This window comes from Vulpes lagopus, chromosome 6, assembly GCF_018345385.1.
Source record: "Vulpes lagopus strain Blue_001 chromosome 6, ASM1834538v1, whole genome shotgun sequence".
In the NCBI taxonomy this organism is placed as follows: Eukaryota; Metazoa; Chordata; class Mammalia; order Carnivora; family Canidae; genus Vulpes; species Vulpes lagopus.
The window spans coordinates 117,081,791-117,102,710 of record NC_054829.1 but is presented as its reverse complement, the minus strand read 5'-3'; the positions used below and the strand labels follow the sequence as shown (position 1 = coordinate 117,102,710).

Genomic DNA, 20,920 nt, shown 5'->3' with positions numbered 1-20,920 from the left:
TAGAATGATGTAAGTAGAAAAAAGTGTACTATGAGTGAAGAAAGATAAATAAATAACGAACAAAGTGGCAGAGTTGAATCCCGTATTATATACCTGAAACACACATAACACTGTATATAAACTAAACAGGAATTACAATTTTTAAAATTTTAAAAGAAAAAAGAAATGGTAGAGGAATTTACAAAGATGTATGTATTAGTCAGCTCAGGTCTCCATAACAAAATACTATATACAAAGGTGCTTAAACAAAAGAAATTTATTTTCTTGTAGCTCCAGATAGCTGGAGTCTGGTGAAAGCACTCTTCCTGGCTTGCAGATGGTGGCCTTCTTGATATGTCCTCACATGGGGGAGAGAAAGAGAGAGCAAGGTCTCTGGTGTTTTCTTCTAATAAGAGCATTAATTCATCATGAGGACCATACTTTCATGACCTCACCTATACCTAACTACTTCCCAAAGTCCTCATTTCCAAATACCATCAGGTGGGAGTTAGGGCTTCAACATAAATTTTGAGGGAATACAGTTTAGGGGGAGAGCAGGGTGCCAGAGAGGGAAGAAGGAAAACTGGGAATGGTAAAAGGATAGTGTCTCGGGAAAGAGGAAGTTAACTATGTTAAATGCTGCTGAGTCAAAAAAGGAATAAAAAAGTCATCTTGATTTATCCATATGAAGGTTTCACTCCCTAGCAATGGATGGAGTTAACATATAGACTAAAAAATGTTAACCTAACTGCTATTTAATAATGAAAAAATTCTTCTAATTTTTGTGCCCTACCTAGAGGAGTTTGTGTAACATAATGAATAGCTCCTAGTGAACAGCCTAGTGAACTTACATCAAAAGAAAAAATTCTGAGCCCATATCAGCTCTAATTTTTTTTTTATCAGCTCTAATTTTATGTGTGCTATTGCTTTCTTTGCCTTCCCCTACTAGGAGCTATGCTCAAATAATGTGAGAACCCATCCTTACCTATGTCTTGTACACTCTCCCTTCTTCCTCCAATGAATTAGTAAGACTGCTAGATGTATTACTATAAATGTGAATTTATTAGTTGAGCCATTTGAGAAGTATAAAAAAACAAACAAACAACTACTAGATTTTGTTTCTGATTAGACAAAAGTCACTGTGGTATGGTATGTGGGGAGGATCAAGAGGAAAAATGAGTTGAATAATTTCATTAGAAATTTCAGCAATTCGTTCAATTCAATTCACCTCATTCATTCAACAAACATTCATTGCCTAGCAAGTCAGGAACAGTTTTAGGAAATGGAATGAAAAACTTGAGAAGGAAGTCCCCTATTCCCCCAAGGACTTCAGAATCTAGAAGGCAGAAAAAAACCATCATCCTTACTTTCTTTTCCAAAATAAAAAACACAGGATAGTTCCTGAAAGACTGACTCAATAACTACAGATTACATTTGCTATTAATTTAAATCAAGAATTTGTTTGTTTGTTTTTTTAGGATTTTATTTATTCATGAGAGACACAGAGAGAGAGAGAGAGAGAGAGGCAGAGACACAGGCAAAGGGAGAAGCAGGCTCCATGCAGGGAGCCCGACGTGGGACTCGATCCCGAGACTCCAGGATCATGCCCTGGGCTGAAGGCAGGCACTAAACCACTGAGTCACCCAGGTGTCCCTAAATCAAGAATTTGGATATAATATATGAAACTAAATAAAACTAGATTAAGACGACCATTTACCCTATCAGTAATGAAGAAGTGGCTCTAACTATAACCATGGATGATCGCAGTACATAGAACATTTAGAATCCTTTCTAGAAAAATAAGAGCAATCTCATAGCTATCAAAGTTAGGTTTAGCCAGGGCTAGTACTGAATTCAATACAGACTTTCACATGTGATAATATTTGAGAGGAAAATTAAAACAATTACGTTAGATAGAACCCAAAACTATAAATGCTGAAATTAAATATTAAAAAAGATAAGTTTAGGCAGCCCTGATGGCTCAGAGGTTTAGTGCTGCCTTCAGCCCAGGGCCTGATCCTGGAGACCCGGGATCGAGTCCCACATCAGGCTCCGTGCATGGAGTCTGCTTCTCCCTCTGCCTGTGTCTCTGCCTCTCTCTCTCCTTCTCTGTGTCTCTCATGAATAAATAAATAAAATATTTTTTAAAAATAAAATAAAAAAATAAAAATAATAAGTTTAACAGAATAGACACAGGAGAACAGAGGATTCTTGAACTGGTAAACAGGCTAGTAGAAAATATCCAAACTGATGCACAAAAAGAGAGGAAAAAAAAAAACAGAATGAAACCAGTGTACAGACATATGGAATCCTGTGGAAAACCTAAGAAACATATAGTGCCATATGAGACAGTTCCATAGAGAGATAAGAGAATAAAAGCCATATCAGAAAAAAAAAAAACAAAAACAAAACCCTGAGAATCCCCCAAAACTATCAAAAAGAATCAAAGAGATCAAGAATGTACTCGGGATTCTCAAATGCTGAAGCCAATAAAATTGTTGCTAACTAGAGATAATAATCTATGACCAAAATTTACAGTTAAGGTTTTTTAAAAAGGTTTCTTTGTAAAATGACCGCTGCAATCAGCATCTATTATTGAAACATATACAAATCACCATATTTCTCAGTCTTAAGTATCAGTTCCCCTAGTAATAGAAACTGTAGATTTTATGGCACCATTTGTTTGCATACACACCAATAACTAACTCCTTACTCATTAAAAATGTCAAGAATAGATCCAAGTGTTCTAGGTCCTATTTTGCTTTAACTTTCTCTACCTGACCCTGCCAAGCCTAACATAAACTTCTTTTAAAATGAATCATCATCATTAGGGAAACCTACATATACTTAGGAAGAAGCTGGGGGGAGGGGTTGATGAAAAGGGGGTATAACCATCTGAAATAAAATGAATTGGGGATAGAGAGAAATAGAAAAAGATTTTTATTTTCTCCCTTTTTATAGCAAAGTTCAGAAAGCATATGAATCATACTTTTGTCAAATAAATACCATGAGAATGATAACACTACAGGAACAATAACTACAGTTCTGGCTCCTCTATACATATTTCTTTAAAATAAAATAAATTTAAGGGAGAACCAATTTTATATTTTAAAAAATTCCAAGCATATGAATACTTAAATAAGCTATAATCAATAAAAAATAAAATCACATGAAACATTAGCTTTGTCAATATTGTTTAAAAAAAAAGCTCTCTTTTTAAAGAGCTTATAAGTTATGAGAACACTAAAATTATTAATATCTTTTCTTATAGGCAAAGAAAACAAAAGACAAAAGAGGCTGGGAAGTTAAGCAGATTTTTTTGTTTTTACTTTAAAACAATTTTAAAGTTTTAAACATTTAACTAGTTTAAACAATTTGTTTTGATAATTAAGCATGTTAAACAATTAAAAAATTTTTAACATAAGCCTTGCCTTTCTTGCCTTTCTTCTTGCCTTTCTTGCCTTTATTCTAAATAAAATGTGTTGACACTATAGTAATAAATTTATCTACAGAACACATCTCTTTCCCTCAGAAAGAAATTGCCTCTTCCATAAACAAATGCATTATATATATTTTTAGGTTTTATTTATTTATTTTAGAGAGAGAGAGAGAGAGAGAGAGCAAGTAGGAGGGGCTGAGGGAGAGGGAGAAAGAAAGTCAAGCAGACTCAGTGCTGAGCCCAAGACAAGGCTTGATCTCATGACCCTGAGATCATGACCTGAACCAAAATCAAGAGTCAGACACTTTAACGGACTGCATCACCCAGGAGCCCCAAAAATGCATTATTTTTAACCAGTCATTTCCAATACCACTTAAACTGAAGAAATATAACTGATGTTAGACTGGATTTTGAAATAAAAATCTAGAGGAAAGCAAAATTGTATCATAGTCTACATATTCCATTTTCCTGTAAACAATATTCCACATGCTTAAAACTCTACCTATACAACATACATAGAGTTGTGAAAGTGACAATAACATTTAGTAATTAAACATTTGAAGAGTCTACCAAAATCAGAGATTTCTTAAGATTCCTTGCTCACCTTTTTGGGCTGACTTAAAAATAATCTCCAGAACAAGATCTCGGATTTCCATAAAAAAAAAAAAAAAATTAAGTTCCCTTGTTCCTGATAAACCATTTGCTTGTAGCATTATTAAAATTCAGTATATATTCTGCTTGCACAAGGCAGTTTATCTGTGCCCGACTTACAGTCTCAGGAATATGAGCTGTTCTGACCTCTCACAGATGTGAGGGAAAACCCTCATAAATAATTATAGAAAATACCTACTGTTCATCGAATATCTACCTCTTAGACATTGTGTTGATAACAAATGACACATATGTAACTTGCTCTGTGCTGTGAATCCCATGTACTACTTTATTCATTCCAATAACAGCACCGTGAGGTAAATCCAACTTTTAATCTCATTTTATAGATAAGAAAACTGAGACAGAGAGGTTAAGCAATTTGCCCAAGAATTTCACAGCTACCAAATGGCAGAGGTAGGATCTAAATACATACCTATTTGATTCCAGAGTCTATACTCTTTCCATAACATCATAAAGCATAAATAACTTCAAAGTTTTGCAAACCAAATACACCAACATGCCAAAGTAAGGCTGAAGTGTCTAAAACAGCCATCTTTTAAACCAGCACACAGTGAGGGAGATGGGGAAGATGTTTTTATAGTTGAAGGAAAATACTTAATTGTACTCTTCAGTACAATTAAATCGATGCCAATTAAAAAATAACCACCAAAATTAAAAAACTGAAAGCAAAAACTATTGAATGGATGTCAAAAATACCCTGAGTTTTCTAGCTTAAAACTATGCTGTCAGAGTATGATCAATATTCAGCATGAACCTAACAATAAATAAGCTATTTTAAATTAACAGGATATCCTATAAAAGTAGAGACATACATAGTGAGTTATATTCTCCAGCTGTCCTAAGCTCTGTAAGCTGCATATGCTCTGCATAACTGTAGCTTTGTATAAACTGTTAACATAGAGAATGACATAAAAGTATGTATTTTTCCATTTTGCCACGACTTCCAGTAAAAATTCCAAGCTAACATAGGCAACACTCATTACATCTGTATAGTTTTGACTAAAACACAGTGTTAGAGAAACAAGTAATCCTTAACTTCACAGTTCAAACTACACTTTGCCAAAAGCAGTTTTTTAAAGAGAATTGTTTCATACTCCTGGACATCCCCACACTAATGTCATGAATGTAATTCAATAAAATAAATAATAAGGAAAATTATTATATGTTTGTCCACACTAATTCTCTGAAAAGAAAGTCAAATAATTGAAGCAAAGAAAATGCTTCTAAACATGCATCATTTCTTAGTGCCATAGATATAGAAATGGTGACACAAAAAATTAAAATTCTATACTTATTATAATGAATTATTATTTTTTAAAGCTTTTAACTTCCAGTTAACATACAGCATATTAGTTTCAGGTATTCAACACAGCCATACAATACCAGGTGCTCATCAAAACAAGTACACTCTTTGATCCCTATCACACACTTAATCCATCCCTCCACCCAACTGACTTCTGGGAACTGTCACTTTGTTCTCTATAGTCAAAAGGCTGCTTTTTGGGTTGTCCCCACTTTTCTCCTTTGCTTAAATTCCACATATTAGAGAAATATGGTATTTGTCTTTCTCTAACTTACTACACTTAGAATAATACTCTCTAGCTCCATCCATATCATTGCAAATGGCAAGATTTCATTCTAGTTTTTGGCTGAGTAATATTCCATTATATAGATAGATAGATAGATAGATAGATAGATAGACAGACAGACAGACATAGATATAGACCATCTCTTCCTTACCCACTCATCAATGGACACTTGGGCTGATTCTATAATTTGGCTACTATAGATAATGCTGCTATAAACATTGAGGTGCATGTATCCTTTGGAATTAGTATTTTTGTATTCTTTGGGTAAATAATGAGTACAATAATTGCTGAATCATTGGGAAGTTCCATTTTTAACTTTCTGAGGAACCTTCCTACTGTTTTTCACAGTGGTTGCACTTGCTTGCATTTACAACAACAGTGCAGGAGGGTTCCCATTTCTGCACATCTTCACCAACACCTGTTGTTTCTTGTGTTGTTGATGTTAGCCATTCTGACAGGTGTGAGGTGATATTTCACTACAGTTTTGATTTCCATTTCCCTAATAATGAGTGATGTTGAGCATCTTTTCATGTGTCTGTTGATGATATGCATGTCTTCTTTGGAAAAACATCTATTCATTGATCTATTCATTCTTCTGTTCATTTTTAATTGGATTATTCACTAGAGGGCATTTGGTTTAATAAGTTCTTTATATATTAACCTTTTATCAGATATGTCATTCACAGATATCTTCTCCTATTCCATAGGTTGCCTTTAAGTTTTGCTGATTGACTGTTCCCTTTGCTGTGCAGAAGGTTTTTATTTGGATGAAGTCCCAATAAATTATTTTTGCTTTTGTTTCCCTTGCCTCAGGAGATATATCTAGAAAGAATTTGCTAAAGCCAATGTCAAAGAAGTTATGGCCTGAGTTCTATGATTTCAGATCCCATATTTAGGTACTTAATTCATTTTATTTAGTAGCCCAGTTTCATTCTTCTGCATGTTGCTGTCCAGTTTTCCCAATATCATTTGTTAAAGAAGTGGTCTTTTACCCACTGGATACTTTTTCCCTTCTTTGTTGAAGATTAATTTTTTTAAAGATTTTATTTATTTGACAGAGAGAGAGAGAGCACAAGCAGGGAGAGTGGCAGGCAGAAGGAGAGGGAGAAGCAGGCTCCTCGCTGAGCAAGGAGCCCGATGTAGGGCTTGATCCCAGGACCCTGAGATCATCATCTGAGCTGAAGGCAGAGGCTTAACAAACTGAGCCACCCAGGTACCTAGAAGATTGATTAACCAAATAGCTGTAGGTTCATTTCTGGGTTTTCTATTCTGTTCTATTGAATCTATATATCTATTTTTATGCTAGTACCATATTGCTTCAATTACTAACAGCTTTGTAATATAACTTGAAGTCTGGAATTGTGATGCCTCCGGTTTTGCTTTTCTTTTTCAAGGTTGCTTTGACTATTCAGGGTCTTTTGTGGTTCCATATAAATTTTAGGATTATCTGTTCTAGCTCTGTGAAAAATGCTGGTAGTATTTTGATAGGGATTGCATTAAATGTGTAGATGCTTTCAGTAGTATACATGTTTTCAAAATATTTGTTGTCAGCCCATGAGCATGAAATGTCCTTTTTTTGTGTGTGTGTGACATCTTCAATTTCTCTCATCAGTGTTTTATAGTTTTCAGAGTATAGGTCTTTCACTTCTTTGGATTTGTTTAATCCTAGGTATCTTATTATTTTTGGTACAATTGTAAATGGGATTCCTTAATTTCTCTTTCTGCTGCTTTATTATTAGTGTATAGCATTATCCTGATACCAAAACCAGGTAAAGACACCACAACGAAAGAGAACTACAGGCCAATATCCCTGAAGAAAACAGAAACAGAAATTCTCAATAAGATACTAGCAAACCAAACCCGACAATACTTAAAAAAAATCATTCACCACAATCAAGTGGGATTCATTCTTGGGTTGCAACAGTGGTTTACTATTTGTTAATCAATCAATGTGATATACCACATTAATAAAAGAAAGGTAAGAATCATATGATCATTTCAATAGATGCAAAAAAAGCATTTGACAAAGTACAACAACCATTCATAAGGAAAACTCTCAACAAAGTAGGTTTAGAGGAAACATATCTCAACATAATAAAGGCCACATATGAAAAACCCACAGCTAATTCTAATTTTAGTATATGTGCTGCCGAAGCGAGCACCACAGTTAATTCCCAAGAAAAACTAAGAGCTTTTCCTCTACAGTCAGGAACAAGACAGGGATGTCCACTCTCAACACTGTTATTTAACACAGTACTAGAAGTCCCAGCCACAGTAATTAGACAATAAAAAGAAATAAAGTTATCCAAATGGGCAAGGAAGAAGTAAAACTTTCACTATTTGCAGATGACATGATACTTTATATATAGAAAACCTGAAGAGTCAACCAAAAAACTGTTAGAACTGATAAATGCATTCAGTTAAAGTCACAGGATATAATGAATTACTACATAATATGAAGTTTTATTTAGTTTTTTACAAATCTTAAGCCATTTATATCAATATCAATAATCTGAATATACAAATTAGAGAAAGAGAAGAGAAAGAGAAGACAAGTCAGACTAGGAAACATATTTGACTTATTCAATAAAAGAATATCACTCAAAATACAAAAGGACTCTTAAAACCCAAAGAATAAGAAAATGACAGGTGGAAAAATGGGCAAAAAATCTAGATACCTCACCAAAGATATACAGATGATATATAAGCATATGAAATGATTCTGCACATTTCAGGTCATTAGGGACTTGCAAATTAAAATAAGGAAATACTTCTACACACCCATTGGGATGGCCAAAATCCAAAGCACTGATACCATCAAATCTGGTAAGGATGTGGAGCAACAAGAACTCTCAATCATTGCTGGTGGGAATGGAAAATGGTACAGTCACTTTGGAAAACAGTTTGGCAGTTTCTTATAAAACTAAACATACTTTTACCCCACGTTCCAACAATCATGCTCCTGGGTATTTATGTTAGTTGAAACGTATGCCTGCGCAATAACCTGTACATAAATGTTTGTAGCAGCTTTATCATAATTGCCAAAAGGTGGAAGCAGCCTGGATGACTTAATACGTGAATGAATACACAAACTAAGGTACATGCGGGCAATGGACCATTCATCACTAAGAAGTGGGAATATTAAGCCATGAAAAAGGAGGAATCTAAAATGCATACTGTTGTGAAATTAGTCAAGGCTATCATGAGTCCAAATGTATGGCAATCTAGAAAAGGCAAAGCTATGGAGTGGTCAGGAGTTGGAGGGAAGAGAGTGTTGAATAGATGGAATATGAAAATTTTAGAGTAGGGAAGCTATTTTGAGGACACTGAATAGTGGATATAAGTGGTCATTATATACTTGTCAAAGTCCATAGACTATACCATACCAAAGTGAACCCTTTTGTAAACTATGAGCTTTGAATGATAATGGTAAGTCAATGTAGGTTCAACAATTGTACCACTCTGGTGCAGGCTGCTAATAGTAGGGGAAGGGGGTAGAGCAGTATTTCAGAACTCTGTACTTTTTGCTCAATTTTTCTGAAAACCTAAAACTTTAAAAAAAATCCATTAATTAAAACAGAACTAAATTATATTCTATAGAACTAAATACTTGAAGCAGGAGGAGCAGTCACTTCATGGCAAACCTCAAGTACAGAATCCAGACGTTCACATCCGTAGTCAAGGTATCAAGCGATGCTGAGGCTGGCTAAGACAGAGGGCAGCAATCACTGGGATGCAAGTCAGTGGCAGCTCGGGGTTCTCCACCATGTATTCTGTAGTAAGATATGGCCCATTCAAATGGAATGATGTTGGTGTGTTCAAACGAGGTCGCTTTTCCTTCCCCAATACAATTAATCTTTTCATCATCTTCTTATTTATCTTAGTACATTCGAGGTATAACATATTATCTTCTAGGCCTCGGGATGGGAAGTGCAAGCAGGTAATAGGAAGAGAAAGATCATCTTTTGGGAATGTCAGGCACCCAGGCCTGACCTACATGAAACTGGAGGCGAACCCAATCTTGTGTATCTGCCAGGAGAGGTCTGCCATGGACCACACACCACTTGACACAAGAGGCTTGCAGCAGAAAGGTCTCAACAGAAGCAGGAATGGAACATGAATTCACAGTTGGATTGATTGGCTCTTGCAGCAATTCTTGACCATGCTGTCAATATGCCTTCTAGTTACCACTTTGACTGTATTAAGTCCTCTCTCCCTCTCACTCTTCTTACAACTTTTCCAAATCCTTGCTTTCTTGGCCACCATCTTGCATTTCCTCAAACATGACTGCAATTTAGCCTCTGGTGATGTTTCAGGAATCATCTTTACATTGTCACCACACTCTTGGTTTATTTCAGAGTAAGCATGTTTCTGGAGACTCAGAAAAACTCTATTTTCTGGGTCATCAGTACCCAAATTAAATTGTTGGCACCAGTTCTGCAAAGTGTCCCAATATACTTCATTAACTGGAGGCAAACTGGCTGACAAGAGAAGGATTAGTATACTACAACACCTATGTTTTGGGCAAAACCTGAGTTGTTCACTTATTTGAGGATGACAAACTTTATCGCTTGATTTCATGCTGATGTCTGAAGTTGAAGAAACACTTGGTTCCATTTGTTCTTCATTAGGTTCCTCATTAACTGGAACCAATGTGAGAATCACACTTTATTCTTCTATGCCTCATCAGAGAAATTCTGCTCATTGTTCTCATAAATTGAGTACGCCACTGCTAGTAATGCTCAGGGGAAGGCAAAGCCAGCAATGTTAGGACATCAGCCCTTCACTCCATTTCAGCTCCATAATAAGACATTTTAAAAATCATTCCAGTAAAACCTTTACTGGTTACTCATTGGGAAGGTTGCTTGAATTTGGAAAAGAGCTTTGATATTCAAAAGCTAAGGTTCAAATGCCAACTTTATTTTTTTGTGTGTGTAATCTGTGGTAAAGGTACATAAACTCTTTGAACCTCAATTCTTTCAAAACATGAGTAGGCTCATACCTTTCTCAAAATTAGATAAAATGTATAAAGAATCTAGCACAAGGGGATCCCTGGGTGGCGCAGCGGTTTGGCGCCTGCCTTTGGCCCGGGGCGCGATCCTGGAGACCCGGGATCGAATCCCACATCAGGCTCCCGGTGCATGGAGCCTGCTTCTCCCTCTGCCTGTGTCTCTGCCTCTCTCTCTCTCTCTCTGTGACTATCATAAATAAATTTAAAAAAATTTAAAAAAAAAAAAAAAGAATCTAGCACAATACTCAGCACAAAGAAAATGCTAACAAGTAGTAGTTATAGGCATTATCATTATTGTAATTATCAATGCTATAATTGTCTTAATAAAAATATCTCTAACTTTTTTAAGTTATCTTAACAAACTAATAAGGGGTGCACTGGTAATATAATGGTTGCTGACACAAAGCATGAACATGACATATGATAGACAATTTTCAGAAGTTAGTACAGCACATGTTAGTACATACACCCAGATTCAGATTCAGTTATCAAATTTCCTTCATTTTGCTATGAAAACCACCAACATAATACTAAGATAAGAACGGCCCCTCTAAGGCTCTTCATTACTATTAGGCATGCCCAAACCAGTAAGCCTAATAAAATAAACTAAGATACTTTGTTTCTGTAAGATGTCTTAGTAGGAGATTGCTATACACTGGTACTGAAGAGTTCTTTACATTTTAGTGTTAACCGTGTATTAGCTGTGCAAATGTAATAACAGCTTGGCTCCGCTATTATGAGTCATCAAGGAATGATTTATTTTGAATAGCTAAAATTTCCAGATAAGGATACTTTTATACTTCTCAGATATTTAAATTTTTTTAAAATGAAAAACCTTCTAGTAGAGACAAATATAATTCACTTATAAGATTGTGTTCTCAGGTACAGAAATGCTTGGATCAAGTGTGACTACAATAAGTTAAGTCTTATTGAATGGCCTTTTGGGTAGACCCTTCTAAAGAATTAATTAGTGTGCCAAGGATGGCAAGAATCTTTTTCTTTTCTTTTTTTTTTTTTTTTAAGAATCTTTTTCAAAATGTCTTCTCACTGACTTAAAAAGTATGATCTAAAAAAAAAAAAAAAGTATGATCTACATTATTGTTACTATCCTTTGTTAACCATTTAATTACATTGCTATCAGGTACATTATAAAGAGTATCTGTCATTCTGTATCCTTAGCACAACTGACAAGTTTTTGTGAGTCCAGATCCACTTTCAGAGTTACTGTGTATAAAAACTTTGAATTTTTCTGAAAAAAGTATCACTTAGCACTTCATTTAATTCTTTCTAGAACTCTGACAGGTGAATGTATTCCAAAGCTTACAATTTATAATGAAGATGATGGTGCTTCAATGAACATAAGACAAGTGAGAAAATTCTGAAAGATAGTCTCAGTGTTTAATTTTAAAAGAAATCTGGTTTATAAAGGACACCAAAATAGAGTGTTTTCTTAGACTCCACTAACAACCAGCTAAGTGAACTTAATCTCTAGTTTTCTATAAGCCTTCATTCACATATTCAAAAAATAAATGTGTGGGTGCTTCTTTGCTAAGCACTATCTAGACATCTGAGACAAGAGCATGAAGATATTAGAGAGAGAGAGATCCTTCTAGTTTTAAAATTCTGTATTCTGTGCTGGTATTGTATAGGACCCAAGTAAACTTATTTTTTTAATAAAAATATTCATATTCAAAAACTTATTACTGATACCTCCAACTGGTACTTCTAAACAGAAAGAAGTGAAACTCCTACTTGTCCAATTTGCTATTTGTTATAGGAGGAAATGGTGGCTATAGTTAATGTTGATGATTAGGTGAAGGAAATTCTTTGGATTCCCATTACCCATGCTGCCTTTGCCCTTTATTTCCACAGATCATTGAGAGCTAGCTGGAGAATAGCATAGTGAAAATGTTTTATGGGCTGAGAAATATTCTTGGCTGACTTTCAAAGCTGCAGTAGGAAACAAAAACCATTAAACTGACATCCTAGGAAATCAAAACCAACTCCAAGAAAAAGCTTAAAAACAAATGTGTAATCACTAACATAATGAAATGATTTTATAAAACTTTATTATCTGCTAGAGATAGGCAACACAACAATGGAAAAAAGATGTTCAGCTGTACAAAATACTGAAGCTAGACTTTCCTAAAACATTAATTCTCTTTTCCCTTCAGAAGTCTAGCCCCTTTTCCAAATTATTCCTATTCAAGAGTCATACAGTGCCATGGACCGAGGGGATGTTTATGATATCTTAAAATGGGTTCGTAAACTACAGCCACAGGCTAAATCTGGTCAGCCAACTGTTTTCTTACTTGATTGCATATTCTCTATGGCTGCTTTTGCACTACAGCAGCAGAGATGAATAGTTGTATAGAGACTATAGGCCAAAAAGACGAAAATATTTGCTAACTAGCCTGTTATAGAAAACGTGTGCCAACTTGTATCCTATGGAAATCTCACTGCTGTGACAGTAATGATGAAATGATTTTATCCCTTAATACTAATATTTTCACAAAAATGATTTTCTTTCATCTTCTTCAATGAAATAAAATGTCCCATCATTTGCCCCTTCATATGATTTCTAAATTATAGACTGGCATCTCATCTATCCAATTTAAATTTTTTCTAGTACACATTTTTAAATGTCATCAAGTTCTAAATGGTAGGCATCTGACTTTGTTTCTTAAAACTACCTCCCACGCCCATAGTCAGTATTCATGCTTGGGAGAGACCTAAAAGAGGTCTAAAGAAGGCTAACCAAACACATACTACTCTGAACACAAGCATTACCTATGATAATTTTCTTAATGCACGTAAAACACAAGCAAACGTTCATTTCAAAGACAAGACAGCTACGAGACCTATGTGTCCTACAACAACAAAAAATAATTTCCAATTTCTAATAAACGCTGCAACAGACCTCTCCAAGGAAAGTCATAGCTTTAATCTGTGGTATAGTATTTAGCCACAATGCACAGACAACACAAAGCAAAAAAAGTATTCATAAACTCCGCTATACTTTATGGAACTATTATAATGCAAAATGTGTAACACTTTGCTCTTTTCCTCAGCATTTGTTTAATAGTAAGAGTTTACAAGTGTGAAAACTATGTTATATGTGAGGCAATTAAATATAAATTAGGAAAATCTGCATACCAGGAACAAGGCATTTAATTTAGTAAATTGAAATACAGATTTACAAACCAGTGGTTAAAAGTATTTAATAAGTGGTTACTGTTAGAGTTTCTTAAACATAAAAAATATTCTCTAAATATTTAGATACATGAGAATTTTTACCACAACATAAACACACTTTTTCTGTCTCAAATCCTGATAGTCTAAGAGGCAGTATGAGTACAGTTCAAAGAGCAGTGAATCAGAAGATATGAATTCTAGTCTTGTCCAGGCCACAAAAGACTTATGTGCCTCTTCTCTTAATATCTAGGGGCTTCTGTTCTTCTGAAGACTAAAAGTTAAACTAGATGACTTCTAAGGACTTTTTCAACCATAAAATTTTATGATTTTATGAAAAATTTAAAACCACCATAAATATCACATTAGAAAAATGTATAAGCCTCCTTGAAAGTGTCATTTAGAGAAATGATGTCCACAAAAATTTCTTCTACAGTGCTTCTTAGTGTCGTGAATTCACTGAATTTACCAGAAGTCTGGATTTGCTGTAAAAGAGGCTATTCCATTTCCTGATCATTATTTTAAAATTCAGAGCTCTTTTCAGAATGCTGCTAAGCCTGAAACCTTCAATTTCAAAGAAAGCTGGTTCTTATTTTCTCCCCCAACCACTCCAAGTACTAATTCTTGACGATTAAGTGCAGTAACAAAGTAGTTAATATCACAGATTCCCAACACCTCAAGAAGCTATCATTTAGTCAGCTTTTAACTGGGCACTTAATCTTTTTCATTTTTCTATATATTTAATCATCACTTTACATTCTAGTCATAAAACAATATTCCAAACATTTTTTATATTTAATAGCACTGCGTTTATAAATCAAAAGAGATCTTCCTTCTCCCAAGTAACACTACTACATTTCTTCTATTCCTTTTTTTAAAGATTTTATTTGAGAGAGAGAATAGAGAGTGAGCACGCATGTGCACAGGTGAGGTGGGGGGAGGGACAGAGAGAGATAATCTCAAGCAGATTCTACGTTGAGTGCAGAGTCAGACACATGGCTCAAACCCATGACCCACGAGATGATAACCTGAGCTGAAACCAAAAAATCAGATGCTCAACTGACTGTGACGCCCAGGCACCCCACTTTCTTCTATTTCTAAGATACAAACTTTTTTCATATTTAAAATTTTTTAAATCAAGATGTCTCTTGGAGTTGATGACTTCTCAGCACCATAATCACAGTTTAAGGCTACGTTTTTCATCAGTAATCGTACATACAATAATGACGTGTCTTAAAACTAAAGGCATCTTAGACTGATGAAATGCCATGTTGCCTCTCATCTGTAGAATACTTTTTCTAATTTCCCAAATGTTTCTGTTTCATCCACTAGAACGTAAACTCTGTTGGGACAGAATTTATTTCAATGTCTATTACTGTATTTCTATTTACATGGAAATTATTATTAGTAGAATATATATGCAGAAATTATAATAAATACTAAAGTTTTGTAAGCAGTTACTACTAAAATGCCAGACACTGTGTCAAGCATTTTACAAGTATTTAATTCTAACAACCTAAAATTTGTTACTTCTATCATCTCCAATTTACAAATGAAGAAACAAAGGTATGTTCTAGGTCCTGTTCACTGTTTTATCTTCAACATAAAGCCTGTTGCAAATAAGCATTCAATAAATTTTTACTGAACAAGTGAGTAAATGAATGCCTGCAAAGGAATGTCACAACAGCTCACTTAGAGTCATTACTAAAGTAAGTCACAGAGAAAATGCAAAATAAATTACAAGCTTGAAAGGTTAGTTAACCACTCACTTATATGTGGAATCCTAGAATCTGGTATGGTTCAAGTCAAAAAGTGGCTCAGAGTATCTGTTCTGGAGTCAAAATACCTAAATTCAAATCCCAGCTCTGCTTTTAATGTACATGACCTTAAGCTAAGATATTGATGCATCTATATATCTCAGCTTTCTCATCAGTAAATGGAGATGAAAATAGGACCCACACTTTCTGAGGCTGCTGTGATAATTACAAGTTTAAAAAAAGACCATAACATAGTGAATGAGGTCCAAACAAAGGGAGTCACATTATTTGGAAATTAATTAAACAAATAAAATGAGCCTCTTTAGCTCCAGAGACATGTTCCTAGTTTTGAACCTCTTCTAATCCTGCTTGAGGTTTGGCATTACCAGGCCATCAACGTCAGGAAAAGAGGATGATTTAGAATCCTGTGACTAACTAAAATGTCCTAGACCAAGTAAGTTCTTCTAGTCCTCTCCAAGTTGGTCAGTGGCCATTTCCTCCATCAGAGGAGACTAGGTTAAGAGAATATACGATATGACTCTATATGTCTCCACTTCTGAGGAGAGGACTGCTGCTTAAGACAAGGCTGACTGATGATGTATGGCCCAGCTTGCTCTCTCCTCCCCACTATGACTTCAAAAGGGTAAATATTTAAGCTAGTTGGGAGGTGAGGCAGAGTACTGGAGTCAACTGTCAATTGTATAATATCCTACCTTGCATTAATGCAGGGTCCTTTCTCTGAGTTTTTTCTTTACCTGTATGTAAAGCACTTAAAACAGTTACTAGTACATAACAAGCACTACATGAATATTACCTAACATCATTATTAGCCCAGGATAGTTCAAATCTCTTCCTTACCTCAGTGCTTTACTCTCTGATATAGTATCTGTTTTTCAAAGAGCTCTACTACTTTAACAGTATTTTCAGTTTTCCCAAATCTTATGGAGATATTTTAAAACACTTCATAAAGGAAATCTTATAACATTTTCTCCAACTCATAATATGAATTCAGAACACCCAGAATTTAAATGGCATTCAGAAAAAAAGAAGTAAACATCAGGCTTAATTATTTTTCAAATCCCCAAGAAATTTAAATGGGACAGGAAGGAGGAGAAAATAATGGTTGTAATTAGATACTTTTATAAGCATGAACAATCTTTCATTCCAAAAGCACAACTATTTCTAAAGCTAAGCACAAAATTCATCAATGCTCTATTTATAATGTGCTTGCTGGCTGCAAACCTCAGTTTCATGGCTACTTTGACTAACTTTAAATAGTCAAATAACTCATTTAACATAAGGGTAATAGGGACTATACTATACCATAATTTTCTGCTCAATTTTTTAAACATCTTAAGTTTAGAAATTAAAATCTTGATAAGAAGAAACAATCTTTTTATGCCATTTTATGTCATTTTTGAACTAGTCATATGGGTTTGACCTGAATGGTATCATAGAAAACATAAAAACACCTAAAAAAAAAAAAAAAAAGAAAACATAAAAACATGGAACAAATGAAAGCAATAGCTATTCCATAGCCCAGCATTACGAAGAAATGCTTCCTAGTTTATGGAATTCTTAATTTTTCTGTTTTCTATTTCTTTAGCAATGCATAAAATTGGTTTAGTATCTTGAAAATATTATACTTTTGGTATCTATCAATAGCTGGTTTTTCAATTTCTAGGAATAGTCCAAATAGCTGAAGAACAAAAATATACATGTGGAGGTTTTATATGTTTAGTTTTGAGGTGCCAGTATTCTAATTAGATAAAACAATCACTTTCTAGGCAATGTTGGCCCATTACACACACACACACACACACACACACATACACACACACACACATGCAAAAAAAAAAAGAGAGAGAGAGAGAAAACAGTATCAATGTTTGAGATTCTTATGTCTATGAAAAAAAAATCTACATAAGACTTAGTACATCTAAGTACATCTTAGTACATCTACTTTTGGTACAACCAGAAGTCCCTACTTCGGACCATTAGCATTATGTTTGTTATCGCGCTCAGCTGTTTCTTTCCTTCCTTCCTTCCTTCCTTCCTTCCTTCCTTCCTTCTTTCCTTCCTTCCTTCCTTCCTAAGTAGCCTCCATGTACAGCAGGAGCTTGAACTCACAATCCTGCGATCAAAACTTGAGCTGAAATCAAAAGCTGGACACTTTAGTGAGCCACCGAGAAGCCCCTCATTGTTTTCTGAATTATCAACGATTTTGACCAAAACATTTTCTATACAAAGGAAACACCATGGAATTTATTTGACCTTGGTCTGAACAAGCCACTGAGGAAGGGAGGTATGCAATCCACAATATGATGAAAGTTATTAGGGGAAACGATATCTGGAGGCTGCAAATCATTAGCAGCTCTAATATATTTGCAAACTTATACTGAGCCAAATCGCCTGCAAAAACAGGATAGTCCTATCAAGTGCCTTGTCTGGTTTTTCACACCATTTTATTTCAAAAGCATTTTATGAGAACTCTGCTACATATTCTACCTCCCATCTGGTTCATATTTAACAATGTATCCCACCCTGTTCCTTTTTAGGCTCCAAAAATGTCTCTGATGTTATGTAATTGTGGCAGGTCACACTACTTTCAGCAAACTTTTCTGGCTTCTTTTTCTTCTCTTGTAGTTAAGGTGAACTTGGGCTCTTTGTAGCCTTTTGTGGCATCTACCTTGGAAGTAATAAGAGCATCCAAATGCTTCAACTCATAAAATAAAAAGACTAGTAGGTATTTACAGGATATCGAATGGGTAGAGTGAAAAGCAGGACAGACTACTTCCTGGTAATAGTCTCCTAATGACAGTTTATATTTTCATCTGATGAGAGCGATACACCAGGAAGGAAGAGAGCACCAATGCCTCTTATAGATTTTAATACTGGGGTCTCTAAGGTGCCTTCTACCATCACTGTAATTATCATCAGCAAAACTTTTATAATCGATATACATTGAGGATTTTCTATTCCATTCGAGTATTTTCGATTCGAATCAAGTTTTTTTTTTATTTGATTCGAGTATTTTCGATTCATTTCGAGTATTTTCTATTGGATTTGGGTATTTTCGATTCGATTCGAGTATTTTGGAATGGATTCGAGTATTTTGGAATGGTATGCACAAGAAGGTATGCACACAGCACACAAATTAACATTCTCTACATAAAGTACTGGAGTGTATAATCCTCAAAAGGACCTCTAAACATTTATGGTTTTTTTGTTTTGTTTTGTTTTTGTTTTTTTTATTTATGATAAACATAGAGAGAGAGAGAGAGAGGCAGAGACACAGGAGGAGGGAGAAGCAGGCTCCATGCTGGGAGCCTGACGTAGGACTTGATCCCGGGACTCCAGGATCCGCCCTGGGCCAAAGGCAGGCGCTAAACCGCTGAGCCACCCAGGAATCCCAACATTTGTAGAAGAAAAAAAATCATACTTGTAAATAGTTCTGATACACACACACAAATGTATGCATACATATACATACACACATATATTTACATCTGTATATCTATATACACATCTGTTTAAAATTATATAAATAATAATCTTTACTGTTTAAGATTCAGAAACAAAACTATTAATACTAATTTTTATTCTACTATAACTGTATTTTAGGAAACAATCTAATCCAGAGAATACTAAAATCTATAAAAATAGCACCTTTTATTATATAATTGGTTTTACTGTATTGGATAATTATTCTTAATGGAATTTTGTTTACAGTTTTTATCATACATATATAACAACCCAAAGTTTGATAGTGCCAGGGGTCTCTGTAAGTAATAAGCTATAGAAATTAATTCAAATGCCCCAAATGGATATCACTGTTTAAAAATATATATATATAAAAGTATTATAAAGTGATAACATGAAATAGTTGAGTACAAGAGAAAAAAACTACATGAATTAAAAAATGTTTTTATTTAGGCCAAAGGTATTAATAAATAAAATGTGTGTAAGAAATGCTATTTACTCTATAATATAACTGTAGATATTTAATAGCAGTTCTTTTAAATATTTCTTACCTCCCCCTTTCAATTGCTAAGGCATCAAGTTCATCAAAGAAAATAATGGAAGGGGACACCGCTCTTGCTTTTCGGAAGATCTGGTGAAAAGAGTTCCACATTAGCTAAAGATCAGCAAACCTCAGAAAATTCTGCAGCTGGCTTTAGTTTGGAACTATGTAAAAAACTAAATCTATTATGTGCAAGTCAACCAGCTCAATCATGACTTTAGGTGAGTAACTTAACTTCTCTAAACTTCAATTTCCACATCTAGAAAATGGAGATAATGATAGATTTTTGCCTCAGAAGATTATTTTAAGAACTGAGTAAAAAAAAAGAATGCAAAGCATTTAGCACAGTGCCTGGAATAGTAAGAGCTCAGTAAATGACAGCTATTATTAACGATCATAAACACGTTTTAAAGAAAAACCATAAGCATGTAAAATCAGTTATAGCTGAGCATATAAAATACCCATAAACCCAAAAGCCACTGCTCATTTCTCTGAAGATCTTGAGGGAAAGTAATGGCTGATGTAAAGCCAGGACAAGAAAAATGACCAAACTCTGAAAGCACATAGACTGATTAGACCAGAATTCAGACTATCAATACGGACTGGAGTGGTAGCCATAGGGAAAGAAAAAGTCAGCAGAGGCAGAAAGAAATTCAAATGTGTGTTATCTGTAATGTAGGCCCCCATTTTCTTGTCACAAGGATAATGACATAAAAATAAAAAACAGTTACTAGAACATTAATATTAATAAACATTGTCTTTTTCTTATTTTAATCAATGGTACTGTTCTTGTTTCCTACACTTATCTACAATAACCATTGCCTACATTTTAAAGAAAAAAAAAATAGGTCAAAAAGTAACTTAGGATTTTTTTCTTAGATGAAAAACTGAGTATTCCAATCTCTAATACTCTTGGGTTGGCACCCAGGTATTCACAATTGGAGACCATTCATTCCACTGCTGTTTGCATGTTCTTGTCCTTGCTTAGCTTCTGTAAGAATACAGGGTGTCTGTGTGAGACAAGCCAAACTCTGCTTAAGAAAGCCAAGACTTGTGGTCAAATTGCTGTAGTTACCCAACTCCAAATGCCCTGATTTTGCATGAATTTATCAGTTGTGCAGCTCCCACAATATGAATGAGTGGCCTATTAATTAGGTGCTGGCTTTAAATCTTAGAAGAGGGGGATGCATTGTCTAAATAACCAAAGGTAAAATAATTTATAAAAGGAGGGTACAGTAAAACTTTCATATACTAAGC

The 20,920-nt window shown here is 34.7% G+C and overlaps 1 protein-coding gene across 5 annotated transcripts in view; it reads right to left on the bottom strand.

Annotated features, from left to right (window-relative positions):
* Positions 1 to 20,920, bottom strand: part of SPATA5 (spermatogenesis associated 5) — a 362,021-nt gene that overhangs the window by 252,907 nt on the left and 88,194 nt on the right. For all 5 annotated transcript variants that reach the window (XM_041758978.1, XM_041758977.1, XM_041758979.1 and 2 more), the window contains exon 13: positions 19,674 to 19,753. In XM_041758978.1, the coding sequence (XP_041614912.1) occupies positions 19,674 to 19,753 (80 nt within the window). The remainder of the gene's footprint in view (positions 1 to 19,673; positions 19,754 to 20,920) is intronic.